The sequence below is a fragment of the Entelurus aequoreus genome, linkage group LG10 (genome assembly GCF_033978785.1).
Source record: "Entelurus aequoreus isolate RoL-2023_Sb linkage group LG10, RoL_Eaeq_v1.1, whole genome shotgun sequence".
Lineage (NCBI taxonomy): Eukaryota > Metazoa > Chordata > Actinopteri > Syngnathiformes > Syngnathidae > Entelurus > Entelurus aequoreus.
Genome location: NC_084740.1, coordinates 60,635,960 through 60,652,541, shown reverse-complemented (window position 1 = coordinate 60,652,541; position 16,582 = coordinate 60,635,960). Strand labels below are relative to the sequence as shown.

At 39.4% G+C, this 16,582-nt stretch overlaps 1 protein-coding gene across 2 annotated transcripts; it reads right to left on the bottom strand.

Moving 5' to 3' along the window:
• Nucleotides 1-657: 657 nt before the first annotated feature.
• Nucleotides 658-16,227, bottom strand: si:dkey-24l11.2 (uncharacterized protein LOC100034462 homolog). 2 transcript variants are annotated; one of them, XM_062059644.1, is made up of 13 exons: nt 16,115-16,227; nt 14,963-15,579; nt 14,830-14,889; nt 13,233-13,285; nt 13,021-13,165; nt 12,620-12,954; nt 5,808-6,036; nt 5,617-5,731; nt 3,195-3,312; nt 3,020-3,131; nt 2,848-2,960; nt 2,696-2,779; nt 658-872 (listed from the first exon to the last, which is right to left on the bottom strand). In XM_062059644.1, the coding sequence occupies exons 2-12, from the start codon at nt 15,566-15,568 to the stop codon at nt 2,713-2,715; spliced, it is 1,953 nt and encodes a 650-aa protein (XP_061915628.1). In that variant the 5' UTR covers nt 15,569-15,579; nt 16,115-16,227; the 3' UTR covers nt 658-872; nt 2,696-2,712. The 2 variants fall into 2 exon arrangements, with proteins under 2 accessions (XP_061915628.1, XP_061915627.1); XM_062059643.1 differs by lacking the exon at nt 658-872 and having other exon boundaries at nt 2,642-2,779.
• Nucleotides 16,228-16,582: the final 355 nt, after the last annotated feature.

The following is a 16,582-nucleotide window of genomic DNA, read 5'->3' as shown; positions in this document are numbered from 1 at the left end:
CTACCTCAGTAGAAGCATTTAAGTCTCATCTTAAAACTCATTTGTATACTCTAGCCTTTAAATAGACTCCCTTTTTAGACCAGTTGATCTGCCGTTTCTTTTCTTTTCTTTTCTACTCTGCTCCGGGGTGGACCGCTAGCCTGTCCATCAGATGGGGACATCTCTACGCTGCTGACCCGTCTCCACTCGGGATGGTTCCCGCTGGCCCCACCATGGACTGGACTTTCGCTGATGTGTTGGACTTTCACAATATTATGTCAGACCCACTCGACACCGAGGATGTCGTTGTGGCTTGTACAGCCCTTTGAGACACTAGTGATTTAGGGCTATATAAATAAACATTGATTGATTGATTGATTGATCATTGTGCGGTATAGCTCGGTTGGTAGAGTGGCCGTGCCAGCAACTTGAGGGTTCCAGGTTCGATCCCCGCTTCTGCCATCCCAGTCACTGCCGTTGTGTCCTTGGGCAAAACACTTTACCCACACACACTGGTTTAAATGTAACTTAGATATTGGGTTTCACTATGTAAAAGCGCTTTGAGTCGCTGGAGAAAAGCGCTATATAAATAATATTCACTTCACTATATAAATATAATTCACATCAACTTTATTGATGTATCTCATAACTTGATTAGCCGATTTAGGACCATAATGAACATATTGTTATTAAATCACTGAGAGCATCAATCAGATGTGAGTTTTATTATGTTGCCAAGAACAAAATATGTTGCTGGACACTTCCTGTCTGGCAGGAAGTTGATGGTCCTCACGTTGATGCCAAAGGGCTCGGTTGGACTGTCAGCGTGCGTCCACATCTCCGCCTCCATGTGGTGCCCCTGGGCTTCCTAGGACCCAAAGGCCCGACTGGTCCTTTCCCAGAAGATAATTATGACTATGCTGACCAGAGGATAATGTCCATGTCATTCAGTTTTAACATTTAAGATGCAAGTACAAAAGCCAAAAGCAGTGAAGTTGTCACGTTGTGTAAATAGTAAATAAAAAGAGAATACAATGATTTGCAAATCCTTTTCAACTTATATTCAATTGAATAGACTGCAAAGACAAGATAGTTAACGTTCGAACTGGTAAACTTTGTTATTTTTTGCAAATATTAGCTCATTTGGAATTTGATGCCTGCAACATGTTTAAAAAAAGCTGGCACAAGGGGCAAAAAAGACTGACAAAGTTGAGGAATGCTCATCAAACACTTAATTGGAACATCCCACAGGTGAACAGGCTAGTTGGGAACAGGTGGGTGCCATGATTGGGTATAAAAGCAGCTTCCATGAAATGCTCAGTCATTCACAAACAAGGATGGAGCGAGGGTCACCACTTTGTCAACAAATGCCTGAGCAAATTGTTGAACAGTTTAAGAACAACATTTCTCAACCAGCTATTGCAAGGAATTTAGGGACTTCACCATCTACGGTCTGTAATATCATCAAAAGGTTCAGAGAATCTGGAGAAATCACTGCACGTAAGCCATGATATTACGGACCTTCGATCCCTCAGGCGGTACTGCATCAAAAAGCAACATCGGTGTGTAAAGGATATCACCACATGGGCTCAGGAACACTTCAGAAAACCACTGTCAGTAACTACAGTTGGTCGCTACATCTGTAAGTGCAAGTTAAAACTGTACTATGCAAAGCCAAAGCCATTTATCAACAACACCCAGAAACGCTGCCTGCTTCGCTGGGCCCGAGCTCATCTAAGATGGACTGCAAAGTGGAAAAGTGTTCTGTGGTCTGACGAGTCCACATTTCAAATTGTTTTTGGAAACTGTGGACGTCGTGTCCTCCTGAGCAAAGAGGAAAAGAACCACCCGGACTGTTATAGGCGCAAAGTGGAAAAGCCAGCATGTGTGATGGTATGGGGGTGTACTAGTGCCTAAGACATGGGTAAATTACACATTGTGAAGGCACCATTAATGCTGAAAGGTACATAGAGCTTTTGGAGCAACATATGTTGCCATCCAAGCAACGTTACCATGGACGCCCCTGCTTATTTCAGCAAGACAATGCCAAGCCACGTGTTACAACAGCGTGGCTTCATAGTAAAAGAGTGCGGGTACTAGACTGGCCTGCTTGTAGTCCAGACATTAAAAATGTGTGGTGCAATATGAAGCCTAAAATATGAGAAGGGAGACTGTTGAACAACTTAAGCTGTACATCAAGCAAGAATGGGAAAGAATTCCACTTCAAAAATGTGTCTCCTCAGTTCCCAAACCTTTACTGAGTGTTGTTAAAAGGAAAGGCCATGTAACACAGTGGTAAAAATGCCCCTCTGACAACTTTTTTGCAATGTGTTGCTGCCATTAAATTCTAAGTTCATGATTATTTGCAAAAAATACCAAAGTTTCTCAGTGTGGACATGAAATATCTTGTCTTTGCAGTCTATTCAATTGAATATAAGTTGAAAAGGATTTGCAAATCATTGTATTCTTCTTTTTATTTACCATTTACACGTGACAACTTCACTGATTTCGGTTTTGGTATTTGCCATATTTCCGTGCAAATATTGGTGCAAAAAAGGTGGGGGAGCCCTGTGTTAGAGGATAGCGGTTTCAATATTGCCCAACATGTTGTTAACATAGAACAGGTCAAATAACTGATAATGATGTGACTCTTCCTCAGAATGATCATTACAACATGATTTATTGGAGGAAGTGACAAATTCTTTGAATGAATCACCTTTAGACATAATAGTTCTACTTCTTTTCGCTGGCCTTCTTGGAAATGGTCTTGTTGCTGTTGGCGTATTTCTGCCGATCATTTCTGGGAAGAAAAGCAAAACGCAAAATCAATCGAACGCTAATTTTGATACGATGCCTTTTGTAAAATACCTGCACATTTTGACTTTGTTCCTGCACCCCAGTCCACCTTCCCAGTGGCTGCTGTGAGCTCCTCTGGTCATCATGCTGCCGCAGGTCACGCAGGGCTTCCCGTTGCCGTACGGCTGCAAAAACCAACCACACGTGAGAATCCAGGCGACGTCTTCCCGGCGAGGACGCTGACCTGTTCTTTGGCGCAGAAGCCACAGATCATCCGGGTGGCCAGCTCCATGGGGTGGTCCTGGTCCTCGTCGTGGCACACGTCACAGGGGTAGGCCCGGCCGCAGCACGGGAACCTTGACGGGCAGACGCACTTCATGACTCTGTAACGTTACACGGGATAAGAGTCACGCTGATACCTTAGCCAGCGATGGCTCTGCTTGTAATGTTTGCACGCTCCTTTTTCGGGTAGAGGCTTCCCCTTTTGAACGGCAGGATCTCTTACGGTCTTCAAATGAACAGAAGAAACACTTGGACCTGCATGCAAAAAAAACCAACTACATGTTGATGTAGAAACATCACAACCCCAATAATAAGCATGAGCATATTTCATACAGCGCCTTTTGTGCATGTTAGGGTTGTACGGTATACCAGTACTAGTATAGTATCGTGGTACTAATGAATCAAAATCGGTACTATATACTACACTGAAAAGAACCAGTTCCCAATTTAATTTTTTTTAACAGGCATGACAGCGTCGTCACGTGGTGACATTGCTGGTTTTACGAGCAGAGGAGCATGTTCGGCAGCGCACACACACAGAGTACTTACAAGCACACACGGTGTGTAGACAGAAAAGGGAGAATGGACGCATTTTGGTGTAAAAACTGAGGATAAAGGTGAAGTTATAACACTGAAACACCCTCAGGAAGAGGTGCTTTAAAACATGGCTAGCTAGTTGGCAGCCAACGTCCATCCACGGTCGCCAGTGTTTTAGCTACTTCTAAATCACTAATCCTCGCCTCCATGGAGACAAATAAAGTGAGTTTCTTACAAGTAACATTATCACTGGAGGACGAGGAATAGCTACACATGCTTCACTACACACCGTAGGAGGATACAATAGCTCACCGGCGTCACAATGTAAACAAATGTCATGGGTGGATCTACACCTGACATCCACTGTAATGATACCAAGTACAAATAGAGTATCTAGTCTATACTACTATAATGACATCGTTATTTTTTATCGTCACAAAATCTTTTTTCCTTTTTAAAAAATTCATGTTATGTTTATAAAGTCAGGAAATACGTCCCTGGACACATGAGGACTTTGAATATGACCAATGTATGATCCTGTAACTACTTGGTATCGAATCCATACCTAAATGTGTGGTATCATCCAAAACTAATGTAAAGTATCAAAGAAGATAAGAATAAGTGATTATTACATTTTTAAAACAGAAAATAAGCAGATATTAACAGTAAATGAACAAGTGGATTAATATTATTTTTTTACAGTTTGTCCCTCATAATGTGTACAAAATAATAGGTGTATAAATGACACAATATGTTACTGCATAGACTAATTAGGAGTCTTTGTTTGTTTACTTACTACTAAAAGACAAGTTGTCTAGTATGTTCACTAGTTTATTTCAGGACTAAATGACAATAATCAGCATATGTTTCATGTACCCGAAGATTTTTTGTTCAAATAAAGCCAATATTGTCATTTTTTTGTGGTCCCCTTTATTAAGAAAAGTATCGAAAATACACTACCGTTCAAAAGTTTGGGGTCACCCAAACAATTTAGTGGAATAGCCTTCATTTTTAAGAACAAGAATAGACTGTCGAGTTCCAGATGAAAGTTCTCTTTTTCTGGCCATTTTGAGCGTTTGATTGACCCCACAAATGTGATGCTCCAGAAACTCAATCTGCGCAAAGGAAGGTCAGTTTTGTCGCTTCTGTAACGAGCTAAAGTGTTTTCAGATGTGTGAACATGATTGCACAAGGGTTTTCTAATCATCAATTAGCCTTCTGAGCCAATGAGCAAACACATTGTACCATTAGTGTAGTAGAATTTCTGACCTTTTGACCTATATTTCTTGTCTTTTAAGAATGTCCGCTCATTTTCAATACTCTTGTATTTTTGTGCCATTGAATGGACCAGTTGTGGGACAAAAGTGAATATTAAGTCGTGCTAACCTGTCTATAGAATGTGTTGACTGTCTAAAGGATTCGAGTTGTTATGGAACAGATAGGAAAAGCAAAACAAAACATTGACGCACTCGATAAGGAACGATGACGCACAACAGACATATAAAAAATGGCAGAAGACCGGAACTCGGGAGTGATTTTGGCTTGTGTGTGTCTTGTTTGCTCCGGAGTAACTTGTGGTTTGTCTGCACGACCAACTCAATTCAACCTGCACTTCTGATAATGGGTAAATAAAATTGTTGTACTAAACTACTTTTGTTGCCTGCTTAAGCTTCGGACTATCCACTACATTAGAACACTGGAGTGATAGTTGCTGGAAATGGGCCTCAATACACCTACGTAGATATTGCACCAAAAAGCAGACATTTGCAGCTAGAATAGTCATTTACCACATTAGCAATGTATAGAGTGTACTTCTTTAAAGTTAAGACTAGTTTAAAGTTATCTTCATTGAAAAGTACAGTGCTTTTCCTTCAAAAATAAGGACATTTCAATGTGACCCCAAACTTTTGAACGGTAGTGTACATTTTGGTACCGGTACCAAAACGTTGGTATCGGGACAACCCTAGTGCATTTCCAGTCAGTCAGACTGTTAAAGCGTTGCTAATCTTCTGGATAGCTGACCTGTCTTGTTGCTGCGTGCTTGGATGTATTGGAACCTGGCGCTCTCAGCCAAGAGACTTAACTTGCTGTGGCACTTCTCACAGTTCACCTCCTTTGTTTGACCGTAGCAGAGGTTCTGATAGACAAAAAACAATGCAAATCTATGTCAGAAGATGGTTTTGTTTGGAGGGGGTGGGTACCGGTCCAGTCACCTGCAGGGAGCTGTCCTCGGAGCAGCCGAGGCAGCCCACGGCCAGATGGCACTCTTGAAGCACGAGGTCGGAGGGAACGGCATTTTGGAGGTCCAGGTAACCCAAGACGTCGCTGTAGTGGTGCAGCATGCAGGGTCTGAATGCGGCGCTGATGCTTGCATTGCACTTCTCACACTGAGCTGTGCAGGTGGTCTTTCCACTCAGACCCAGGTCTGCTGTCACTTTACACCTGCACACATTCACCAACAGTTCATATGTACAAACCCTACACCAGTGAAGTTGTCACGTTGTGTGAATGGTAAATAAAAAGAGAATACAACAAATCCTTTTCAACTTATATTCACTTGAATAGACTGCAAAGACAAGATATTTCATGTTCACACTGAGAAACTTATGTGTTTTTTTTGCAAATAATCATTAACTTAGAATTTAATGGCAACAATCATTGCAAAAAAAGCATGTTCACCACTGTGTTACATGGCCTTTCCTTTTAACAACACTCAGTAAAGGTTTGGGAACTGAGGAGACACATTTTTGAAGTGGAATTCTTTCCCATTCTTGTTGTGGTATTTTAGGCCTCATAATGCACCAAACATTTTCAATGGGAGACAGGTCTGGACTACAGGCAGGCCAGTCTAGTACCCGCACTCTTTTACTATGAAGCCACGCTGTTGTAACACGTGGCTTGGCATTGTCTTGCTGAAATAAGCAGGGGCGTCCATGATAACGTTGCTTGGATGGCAACATATGTTGCTCCAAAAGCTGTATGTACCTTTCAGCATTAATGGTGCCTTCACAGATGTGTAAGTTACCCATGTCTTGGGCACTAATACACCCCCATACCATCACACATGCTGGCTTTGTTCCGGAGGACACGACGTCCACAGCTTCCAAAAAAAATTTGAAATGTGGACTCGTCAGACCACAGAACACTTTTCCACTTTGCATCTTAGATGAGCTCGGGCCCAGCGAAGCGTCTCTGGGTGTTGTTGATAAATGGCTTTGGCTTTGCATAGTAGAGTTTTAACTTGCACTTACAGATGTAGCGACCAACTGTAGTTACTGATAGGGATGTCCGATAATGGCTTTTTGCCGATATCCGATTTTCCGATATTGTCCAACTCTTTAATTACCGATATCGATATCAACCGATACCGATATCAACCGATATATGCAGTCGTGGAATTAACACATTATTATGCCTAATTTGGACAACCAGGTATGGTGAAGATAAGGTACTTTTAAAAAAAATAAAAAAAATATGATAACTAAATTAAAAACATTTTCTTGAATAAAAAAGAAAGTTAAACAATATAAAAACAGTTACATAGAAACTAGTAATTAATGAAAATGAGTAAAATTAAGTGTTAAAGGTTAGTACTATTAGTGGAGCAGCAGCACGCACAATCATGTGTGCTTACAGACTGTATCCCTTGCAGACTGTATTGATATATATTGATATATAATGTAGGAACCAGAATATTGATAACAGAAAGAAATGGGGGGAGGGAGGTTTTTTGGGTTGGTGCACTAATTGTAAGTGTATCTTGTGTTTTTTATGTTGATCTAATAAAAAAAAAAATTATAATTTTAAAAAAAAACAACTGATACAGACAATAAAAAAAACGATACCGATAATTTCCGATATTACATTTTAACGCATTTATCGGCCGATAATATCGGCAGGCCGATATTATCGGACATCCCTAGTTACTGACAGTGGTTTTCTAAAGTGTTCCTGAGCCCATGTGGTGATATCCTGTACACACTGATGTCGCTTTTTGATGCAGTACCACCTGAGGGATCGAAGGTCACGGGCATTCAATGTTGGTTTTCGGCCTTTCTCCAGATTCTCTGAACCTTTTGATGATATTACGGAGCGTAGATGGTGAAATCCCTAAATTCCTTGCAATAGCTGGTTGAGAAATGTTGATCTTAAACTGTTGGACAATTTGCTCAGGCATTTGTTGACAAAGTGGTGACCCTCGCCCCATCCTTGTTTGTGAATGACTGAGCATTTCATGGAATCTACTTTTATACCCAATCATGGCACCCACCTGTTCCCAATTAGCCTGTGGGATGTTCCAAATAAGTCTTTGATGAGCATTCCTCAACTTTCTCAGTCTTTTTTGCTACTTGTGCCAGCTTTTTTGAAACATGTTGCAGGCATCGAATTCCAAATGAGCTAATATTTGCAAAAAATAACAAAGTTTACCAGTTCGAACGTTAACTATCTTGTCTTTGCAGTCTATTCAATTGAATATAAGTTGAAAAGGATTTGCAAATCATTGTATTCTCTTTTTATTTACCATTTACACAACGTGACAACTTCACTGCTTTTGGGTTCTGTACAAAGTTTGTTGTTGCATACACTTACAAAGCACCTGCACCAATAAGGTCATCAACATATTAGAGACAGTGTTGTTCAATGAACTATCCGACAAACATTCCATTCAACAAGTGGAAGTTCCCTGGCTGCGGTTTGTATTTTTATTCCTCCAAAACATTTACCAATCAGTGTTGGTTAGACTCCAGCGTGGCCGAGATTATTAACTCCCAGGGGACAAAGTCTATTTTTGTTGAGGACTAAAGTGTATTGAGAAATTTGAGTAAAATAAAGTTTTAACATAACAACAAACAAGAATACAAAATATGTGTACATTTTTTATAAACTTAAGGAATTTTATGTCATGTTTGACTTTGATTAATAATGATAATTATTAGAGATGTCCGATAATATCGGCCTGCCGATATTATTGGCCGATAAATGCTTTAAAATGTAATATCGGAAATTATCGGTATCGTTTTTTTTTATCATCAGTATCGTTTTTTTTGTTTTGTTTTTGTTTTTTTGTTTTTTTAATCAAATCAACATAAAAAACACAAGATACACTTACAATTAGTGCACCAACCCAAAAAACCTCCCTCCCCAATAGGGTTGTTTCTTTCTGTTATTAATATTCTGGTTCCTACATTATATATCAATATATATCAATACAGTCTGCAAGGGATACAGTCCGTAAGCACACATGATTGCTGGTCCACTAATAGTACTAACCTTTAACAGTTAATTTTACTCATATTCATTAATTACTAGTTTCTATGTAACTGTTTTTATATTGTTTTACTTTCTTTTTTATTCAAGAAAATGTTTTTAACTTATTTATCTTATTTTATTTTATTATTTTTTTAAAAAAGGACCTTATCTTCACCATACCTGGTTGTCCAAATTAGGCATAATAATGTGTTAATTCCACGACTGTATATATCTGAATCGATTGATATCGGTATCGGTTGATATCGGTATCGGTAATTAAAGAGTTGGACAATATCGGATATCGGCAAAAAGTCATTATCGGACATCCCTAATAATTATAATGATACGCTTTATATATTGGCGCCTTTCAAAAGATCCAGTGTTGCCTTACAGGCATTAAACAATCACGTTCAAGAAATTACTAAAAATAAAACATTCATAATAAGACAGAACAATCTAACTTAAAAACAGTAGTCAACATAAGTAAGCACTTTTGAATGTGTACACTACCGTTCAAAAGTTTGGGGTCACCCAAACAATTTAGTGGAATAGCCTTCATTTCTAAGAACAAGAATAGACTGTGGAGTTTCAGATGAAAGTTCTCTTTTTCTGGCCATTTTGAGCGTTTAATTGACCCCACAAATGTGATGCTCCAGAAACTCAATCTGCTCAAAGGAAGGTCCGTTTTGTAGCTTCTGTAACGAGCTAAAGTGTTTTCAGATGTGTGAACATGATTACACAAGGGTTTTCTAATCATCAATTAGCCTTCTGAGCCAATGAGCAAACACATTGTACCATTAGAACACTGGAGTGATAGTTGCTGGAAATGGGCCTCTATACACCTATGTAGATATTGCACCAAAAACCAGACATTTGCAGCTAGAATAGTCATTTACCACATTAGCAATGTATAGAGTGTATTTCTTTCAAGTTAAGACTAGTTTAAAGTTATCTTCATTGAAAAGTACAGTGCTTTTCCTTCAAAAATAAGGACATTTCAATGTGACCCCAAACTTTTGAACGGTAGTGTACATTCTAGTGGTATGCCAAAAAATCACAGACAAATATTCAAACGCAGTGAAGTGAATCATATTTATGTAGCGCTTTTCTCTAGTGACTCAAAGCGCTTTACATAGTGAAACCCAATATCTAAATTACATTTTTAAACCAGTGTGGGTGGCACTGGGAGCAGGTGGGTAAAGTGCGACTAGGATTGCAGAAGCGGGAATCGAATCTGGAACCCTCAAGTTGCTGGCACGGTTACTCTACCAACCGAGCTATACCGCCCCTTTGAATAGTGTTACTATTCAAACTGTGTGTATTGTTACAGTGGCCAAAATACAGAATCTACTTGTTAAATAAAACGTCTACTTTGTTTTTAATGAATATTTAGGCCTACCACGCTATTTACTGTATTTTAATGTCATTACGGTGGTACTTGGTGAAAAATGTTTGATAACCACTGGTTTAGATTAGTGTTTATCAACCTTTTTTGAGCCAAGGCACATTTTTTGCGTTGAAAAAATGCGGAGGCACACCACCAGCAGACATCATTAAAAAACAAAACTCAGTTGACAGTAAAAAGTCGTTGTCGCAATTGTTGGATATGACTTTAAAGCAGGGGTCACCAACCTTTTTGAAACCAAGAGCTACTTCTTGGGTACTGATTAATGCGAAGGGCTACCAGTTTGATACACACTTAAATAAATTGCCAGAAATAGCCAATTTGCTCAATTTACCTTTAACTCTGTTATTATTAATAATTAATGATATTTACACTTAATTGAACAGTTTAAAAGAGGAGAAAACACGAACAAAATGACAATTAAATTTTGAAACATAGTTTATCTTCAATTTCAACTCTTTAAAATTCAAAATTCAACCGAAAAAAAGAAGAGAAAAACTTAAAAAAATAATTTATGGAACATCATTAGTAATTTTTCCTGGTTAAGATAATTTTAGAATTTTGATTAAATAGGTTAAAATCCAATCTACACTTTGTTAGAATATATAACAAATTGGACCAAGCTATATTTCTAACAAAGACAAATAATTATTTCTTCTAGATTTTCCATAACAAAAATTTTAAAATAAATTCAAAAGACTTTGAAATAAGATTTAAATTTGATTCTACAGATTTTCTAGATTTGCCAGAATAATTTTTTTGAATTTGAATCATAATAAGTTTGAAGAAATATTTCACAAATATTCTTCGTCGAAAAAACAGAAGCTAAAATGAAGAATTAAATTAAAATGTATTTATTATTCTTTACAATAAAAAAAAATACATTTACTTGAACATTGATTTAAATTGTCAGGAAAGAAGAGGAAGGAATTTAAAAGGTAAAAAGGTATATGTGTTTAAAAATCCTAAAATCATTTTTAAGGTTGTATTTTTTCTCTAAAATTGTCTTTCTGAAAGTTATAAGAAGCAAAGTAAAACAATTAATGAATTTATTTAAACAAGTGAAGACCAAGTCTTTAAAATATTTTCTTGGATTTTCAAATTCTATTTGAGTTTTGTCTCTTAGAATTAAAAATGTTGGGCAAAGCGAGACCAGCTTGCTAGTAAATAAATACAATTTAAAAAATAGAGGCAGCTCACTGGTAAGTGCTGCTATTTGAGCTATTTTTAGAACAGGCCGGCGGGCTACTCATCTGGTCCTTACGGGCTACCTGGTGCCCGCGGGCACCGCGTTGGTGACCCCTGCTTTAAAGCATAACCAAGCATGCATCAATATAGCTCTTGTCTCAAAGTAGGTGTACTGTCACCACCTGTCACATCACACCCTGACTTATTTGGACTTTTTTGCTGTTTTCCTGTGTGTAGTGTTTTACTTCTTGTCTTGCGCTCCTATTTTGGTGGCTTTTACTCTTTTTTTGGTATTTTCCTGTAGCAGTTTCATGTCTTCCTTTGAGTGATATTTCCCACATCTACTTTGCTTTAGCAATCAAGACTATTTCAGTTGTTTTTATCCTTCTTTGTGGGGACATTGTCGATTGTCATGTCATGTTCGGATGTACATTGTCTTTGCTCCACAGTAAGTCTTTGCTGTCGTCCAGCATTCTGTTTTTGTTTACTTTGTAGCCAGTTCAGTTTTAGTTTTGTTCTGCATAGCCTTCCCTAAGCTTCAATGCCTTTTTCTTAGGGGCACTCACCTTTTGTTTATTTTTGGTTTAAGCATTAGATACATTTTTTACCTGCACACTGCCTCCCGCTGTTTCCGACATCTACAAAGCAATTAGCTACCTGCTGCCACCTACTGATATGGAAGAGTATTACACAGTTACTTTGCCCAGCTCTAGACAGCACCGACACTCAACAACAACACATCATTTGCAGACTATAATTACTGGTTTGCAAAAATTATTTTTAACTAAAATAGGTGGAATTAGATAATCCCCCACGGCACACCAGACTGTATCTCACAGTGGTTGAAAAACACTGGTTTAGATAACCAAATGTCACCAGAGGGTTGAATAAAAAAAATAAAAAGGAAATATAAATGTATTTAAATAACAAAAAATACTATAAATGAAAATATTAAAAATAATATTTATATTATTATAAGTTTATATTCACATTTGTCATCAGATTATGTATAAAAACTGATTTATTAGCTCCACCTTGTTTGAGATTGACATGGTAGCCATTCTTCTACTTGATTTTGCATGGGACAAATGGCTTTGAGGGCTGTTCTTATTTGGTAAAAGTGTAGATTCCTCTGGTATTGGACTGTGCAGGTGTGTATAAAAGGTAAGGTTGTGAACTGACCTGTTGCACTGCAGACACACAGTGATGTACTGGCCGACCACAGTTGCCGTGTTCTCTCCCAGTCGCAAGCCAAGGAGCCTCACTTCTGTGCCTCTGCGGACGTCACTGATCTTTATATTTTCCACCAAGTGAGTCGCGTCCTCCTCTTCCTGACGTTCTTCCTCGCCACCTGGTGCTTCCTCCGCCACCCTGTCGCCTTCATCGCCGGCTTCCTCTTCCTCATTCACGGCCTCTGATGAATGATGGTCGTTTGATTTGTCACACGCTGCTGCTTGAAGCTCCTGATACGGTATGAACTGCAGCCCGGCTTTTTCCAAATCAACGTCCTTTTTCAACTGTAAGAAGAGCAAAAGAGCTATAAAAAAGGTGGGGACGTCACGTGCTTGTGGAGCGCCGCTCACCTGTCTGGCTCCTTCTGTGAAAAGCTTCTCCAAACTGCGATCGAGCCAGCGGAGAAAAGGCCGGAAGAGCAGCTCGACTTTGCCAAGGAGTTGGTTGGTGGCGTGCTTTGCTTGGAGCCACTCCAGCGACGCTTGCTGCACGTGCCTACCGAGCCATAGCACAACTGTCAGCTCACCCAAGACGCTGAATTCTGAAGAAGTGCTTTCACTACCTTCCCATCACTAAAGGCAGATCTTGATCCAATGGAATATCCAGAGTGAAAATCTAACAAGAATTCAAATGTCACTGGAAATTCATAACCACAACGTTGTCATAATATACAAACCCCAAAAGCAGTGAAGTTGTCACGTTGTGTAAATGGTAAATAAAAAGAGAATACAACAAATCCTTTTCAACTTATATTCAATTGAATAGACTGCAAAGACAAGATACTTAACGTCCAAACTGGTAAACTTTGTTATTTTTTGCAAATATTAGCTCATTTGGAATTCGATGCCTGCAACATGTTTCAAAAAAGCTGGCACAAGTGGCAAAAAAGACTGACAAAGTTGAGGAATGCGCATCAAAGACTTATTTGGAACATCCCACAGGTGAACAGGTTAATTGGGAACAGGTGGGTGCCATGATTGGGTATAAAAGCAGCTTCCATGAAATGCTCAGTCATTCACAAACAAGGACGGGGCGAGGGTCACCACTTTGTCAACAAATGCCTGAGCAAATTGTTGAAGAACAACATTTCTCAACCAGCTATTGCAAGGAATTTAGGGATTTTACCATCTACGCTCCGTAATATAATCAAAAGGTTCAGAGAATCTGGAGAAATCACTGCACGTAAGCCATGATATTACGGCCCTTCGATCCCTCAGGCGGTACTGCATCAAAAAGTGACATCGGGGCGTAAAGGATATCACCACATGGGCTCAGGAACACTTTAGAAAACCACTGTCAGTAACTACAGTTGGTCGCTACATCTGTAAGTGCAAGTTAAAACTCTACCATGCAAAGCCAAAGCCATTTATCAACAACACCCAGAAATGCTTCGCTGGGCCCGAGCTCATCTAAGATGGACTGATGCAACGTGGAAAAGTGTTCTGTGGTCTGACAAGTCCACATTTCAAATTGTTTTTGGAATCTGTGGACCAAAGAGGAAAAGAACCATCCGGACTTTTATAAGCGCAAAGTGTAAAAGGCAGCATGTGTGATGGTATGGGGGTGTATTAGTGGCCAAGACATGGGTAACTTACACATCTGTGAAGGCACCATTAATGCTGAAAGGTACATACAGTTTTTGGAGCAACATATGTTGCCATCCAAGCAACGTTATCATGGACGCCCCTGCTTATTTCAGCAAGACAATGCCAAGCCACGTGTTACAACAGCGTGGCTTCATAGTAAAAGAGTGCGTGTACTAGACTGGCCTGCCTGTAGTCCAGACCTGTCTCCCATTGAAAATGTGTGGCGCAATATGAAGCCTAAAATACCACAACAAGAATGGGAAAGAATTCCACTTCAAAAATGTGTCTCCTCAGTTCCCAAACCTTTACTGCGTGTTGTTAAAAGGAAAGGCCATGTAACAGTGGTAAAAATGCTTTTTTTGCAATGTGTTGCTGCCATTAAATTCTAAGTTAATGATTATTTGCAAAAAAAAACATATGTTTCTCAGTGTGAACATGAAATACCTTGTCTTTGCAGTCTATTCAATTGAATATAAGTTGAAAAGGATTTGCAAATCATTGTATTCTCTTTTTATTTACCATTTACACAACGTGACAACTTCACTGCTTTTGTACTATAGTACTGCTCTTTACCTCCTTAGGGTAGGTGTCCGGAAAGCTCACCATGATGTCAATTTCTTTCAGATCAAAAGGCTGCAGAAAGCATAAACATATATTTAAAGAGGAGTTGCATTCATTTACTGTCAGCCAAACTGTAAATATTCACCCAGTCTGGATCCGACGCTTCCACAGTTGCCCTGTAATAAGTAACCTTTCCGTCGCTTCGTTCTTGAACTATTAGACGCTCTTTGGGGAAACGTCTCTTCAGCTGCTTGATCTCAGTCTCCCGTAGCTGCGCGGCCACGTCCTCCGTCAGGTCACACAGCTTGACCTCCTGGAGGATATTTGGATGAGGCGCCTGCGCTCTTTTTTGCGCAAAAGTGGCCTGGGTTGCAGATTGGACATTGTCATTCGTTGATAGCAACTGAGGTGGATGCCAGAAGCGACACCTGTCCTCCATCGTGCAGTTCCCTGATAAAAAGTAGCGACAGGCGCGGCGTCCGGCACCTGTGGACGCCTTGGGCTTGGTTGTGAGCGGATGCATGTTCTCCACATCGCCGCCAAACCCCACTTGTGGGAGTGACGTGATCTTCGCCTGATAGGAAGTCCTGATTGTTTCTTCAAGGTCAAATCTGGAATTCTCTCTGATGTGTAAAAATCTGCACTTGGAACCAAAGTTGCAGCGTTTTCCTTGAGAGAAGAAGCGACACGGCTGCTGGCTTTGAGAGACCGCCTTTGGATGAAGTGTCTGCTCTACACTACCATTCTCCATTGTTATGACACCTGGATTTTAAGAGAAATGTTTTAGCAAAGTCACATGTTACAACTTTAAGAGTAGTGAGAGGTCTAAGCAAAGTCCAGTCATCAAGTCTTACCAGCTGTGTATTAATAATTTACCCACCTATGCCCTTAACGTCTGTCATAGCATACAAGAGTTAATTTAACATGACCTAATGTAAACAAACAAAACAAATAAAGCCACACTAAACTACTCAGCTATTAAACTACTGGTACCATGAATTGATTAACTGGACCCCGACTTAAACCACTTGAAAAACTTATTCGGGTGTTACCGTTTAGTGGTCAATTGTACGGAATATGTACTGTATTTGTATAAATATATACAAATGTATAATGTAATATGTACTGTACTGTGCAATCTACGAATAAACGTTTCAATCAATCAAAAACGGTATTAGTTAGGTATTATTCAAAAAGTGACTCGCTTCCTACGTCAAAATATCAATTCAAACAGCAGCTTGTGCCAACATTTTAATCGGTATATTCATAATAATGACAAAATGTTTGTTTTTCTTACCAGAAAGCAGCCGTCAGGTTTATATGCAACAACAAACAACGTCAGTGCGCGAAGTGATGACGTCACCGGGGTTGTCGCTTTTTTCTGGCGTGAGGACAGAAGTTTGTTGCCCCCTACAGGTTAGAGGTGGGAATCCATGGACATGTTATAAGTAGACGCAGCAATTGGCTGCTGTGACGCGAGAAATTGGGCCGCCATCTTGAAGTGGTGATGAGGAGCCGGCGAGCAGCCTAAACTGACAGTTGACAGGTAGAAAACAAAAATGGTGTTCAGCAGACTGTTGAAAATAGGAATCTGGGGATTACTTTTCACAAGTAAGATTTAACATTGACGTACTATTGGTTGTATTTTGTGAAAATAATATTACCACAGAGTTGAGACGGAGCAAAGATTGATTGATTGATTGATTGGTTGATTGATTGATTGATTGAGACATTTATTAGTAGATTGCACAGTACAGTACATATT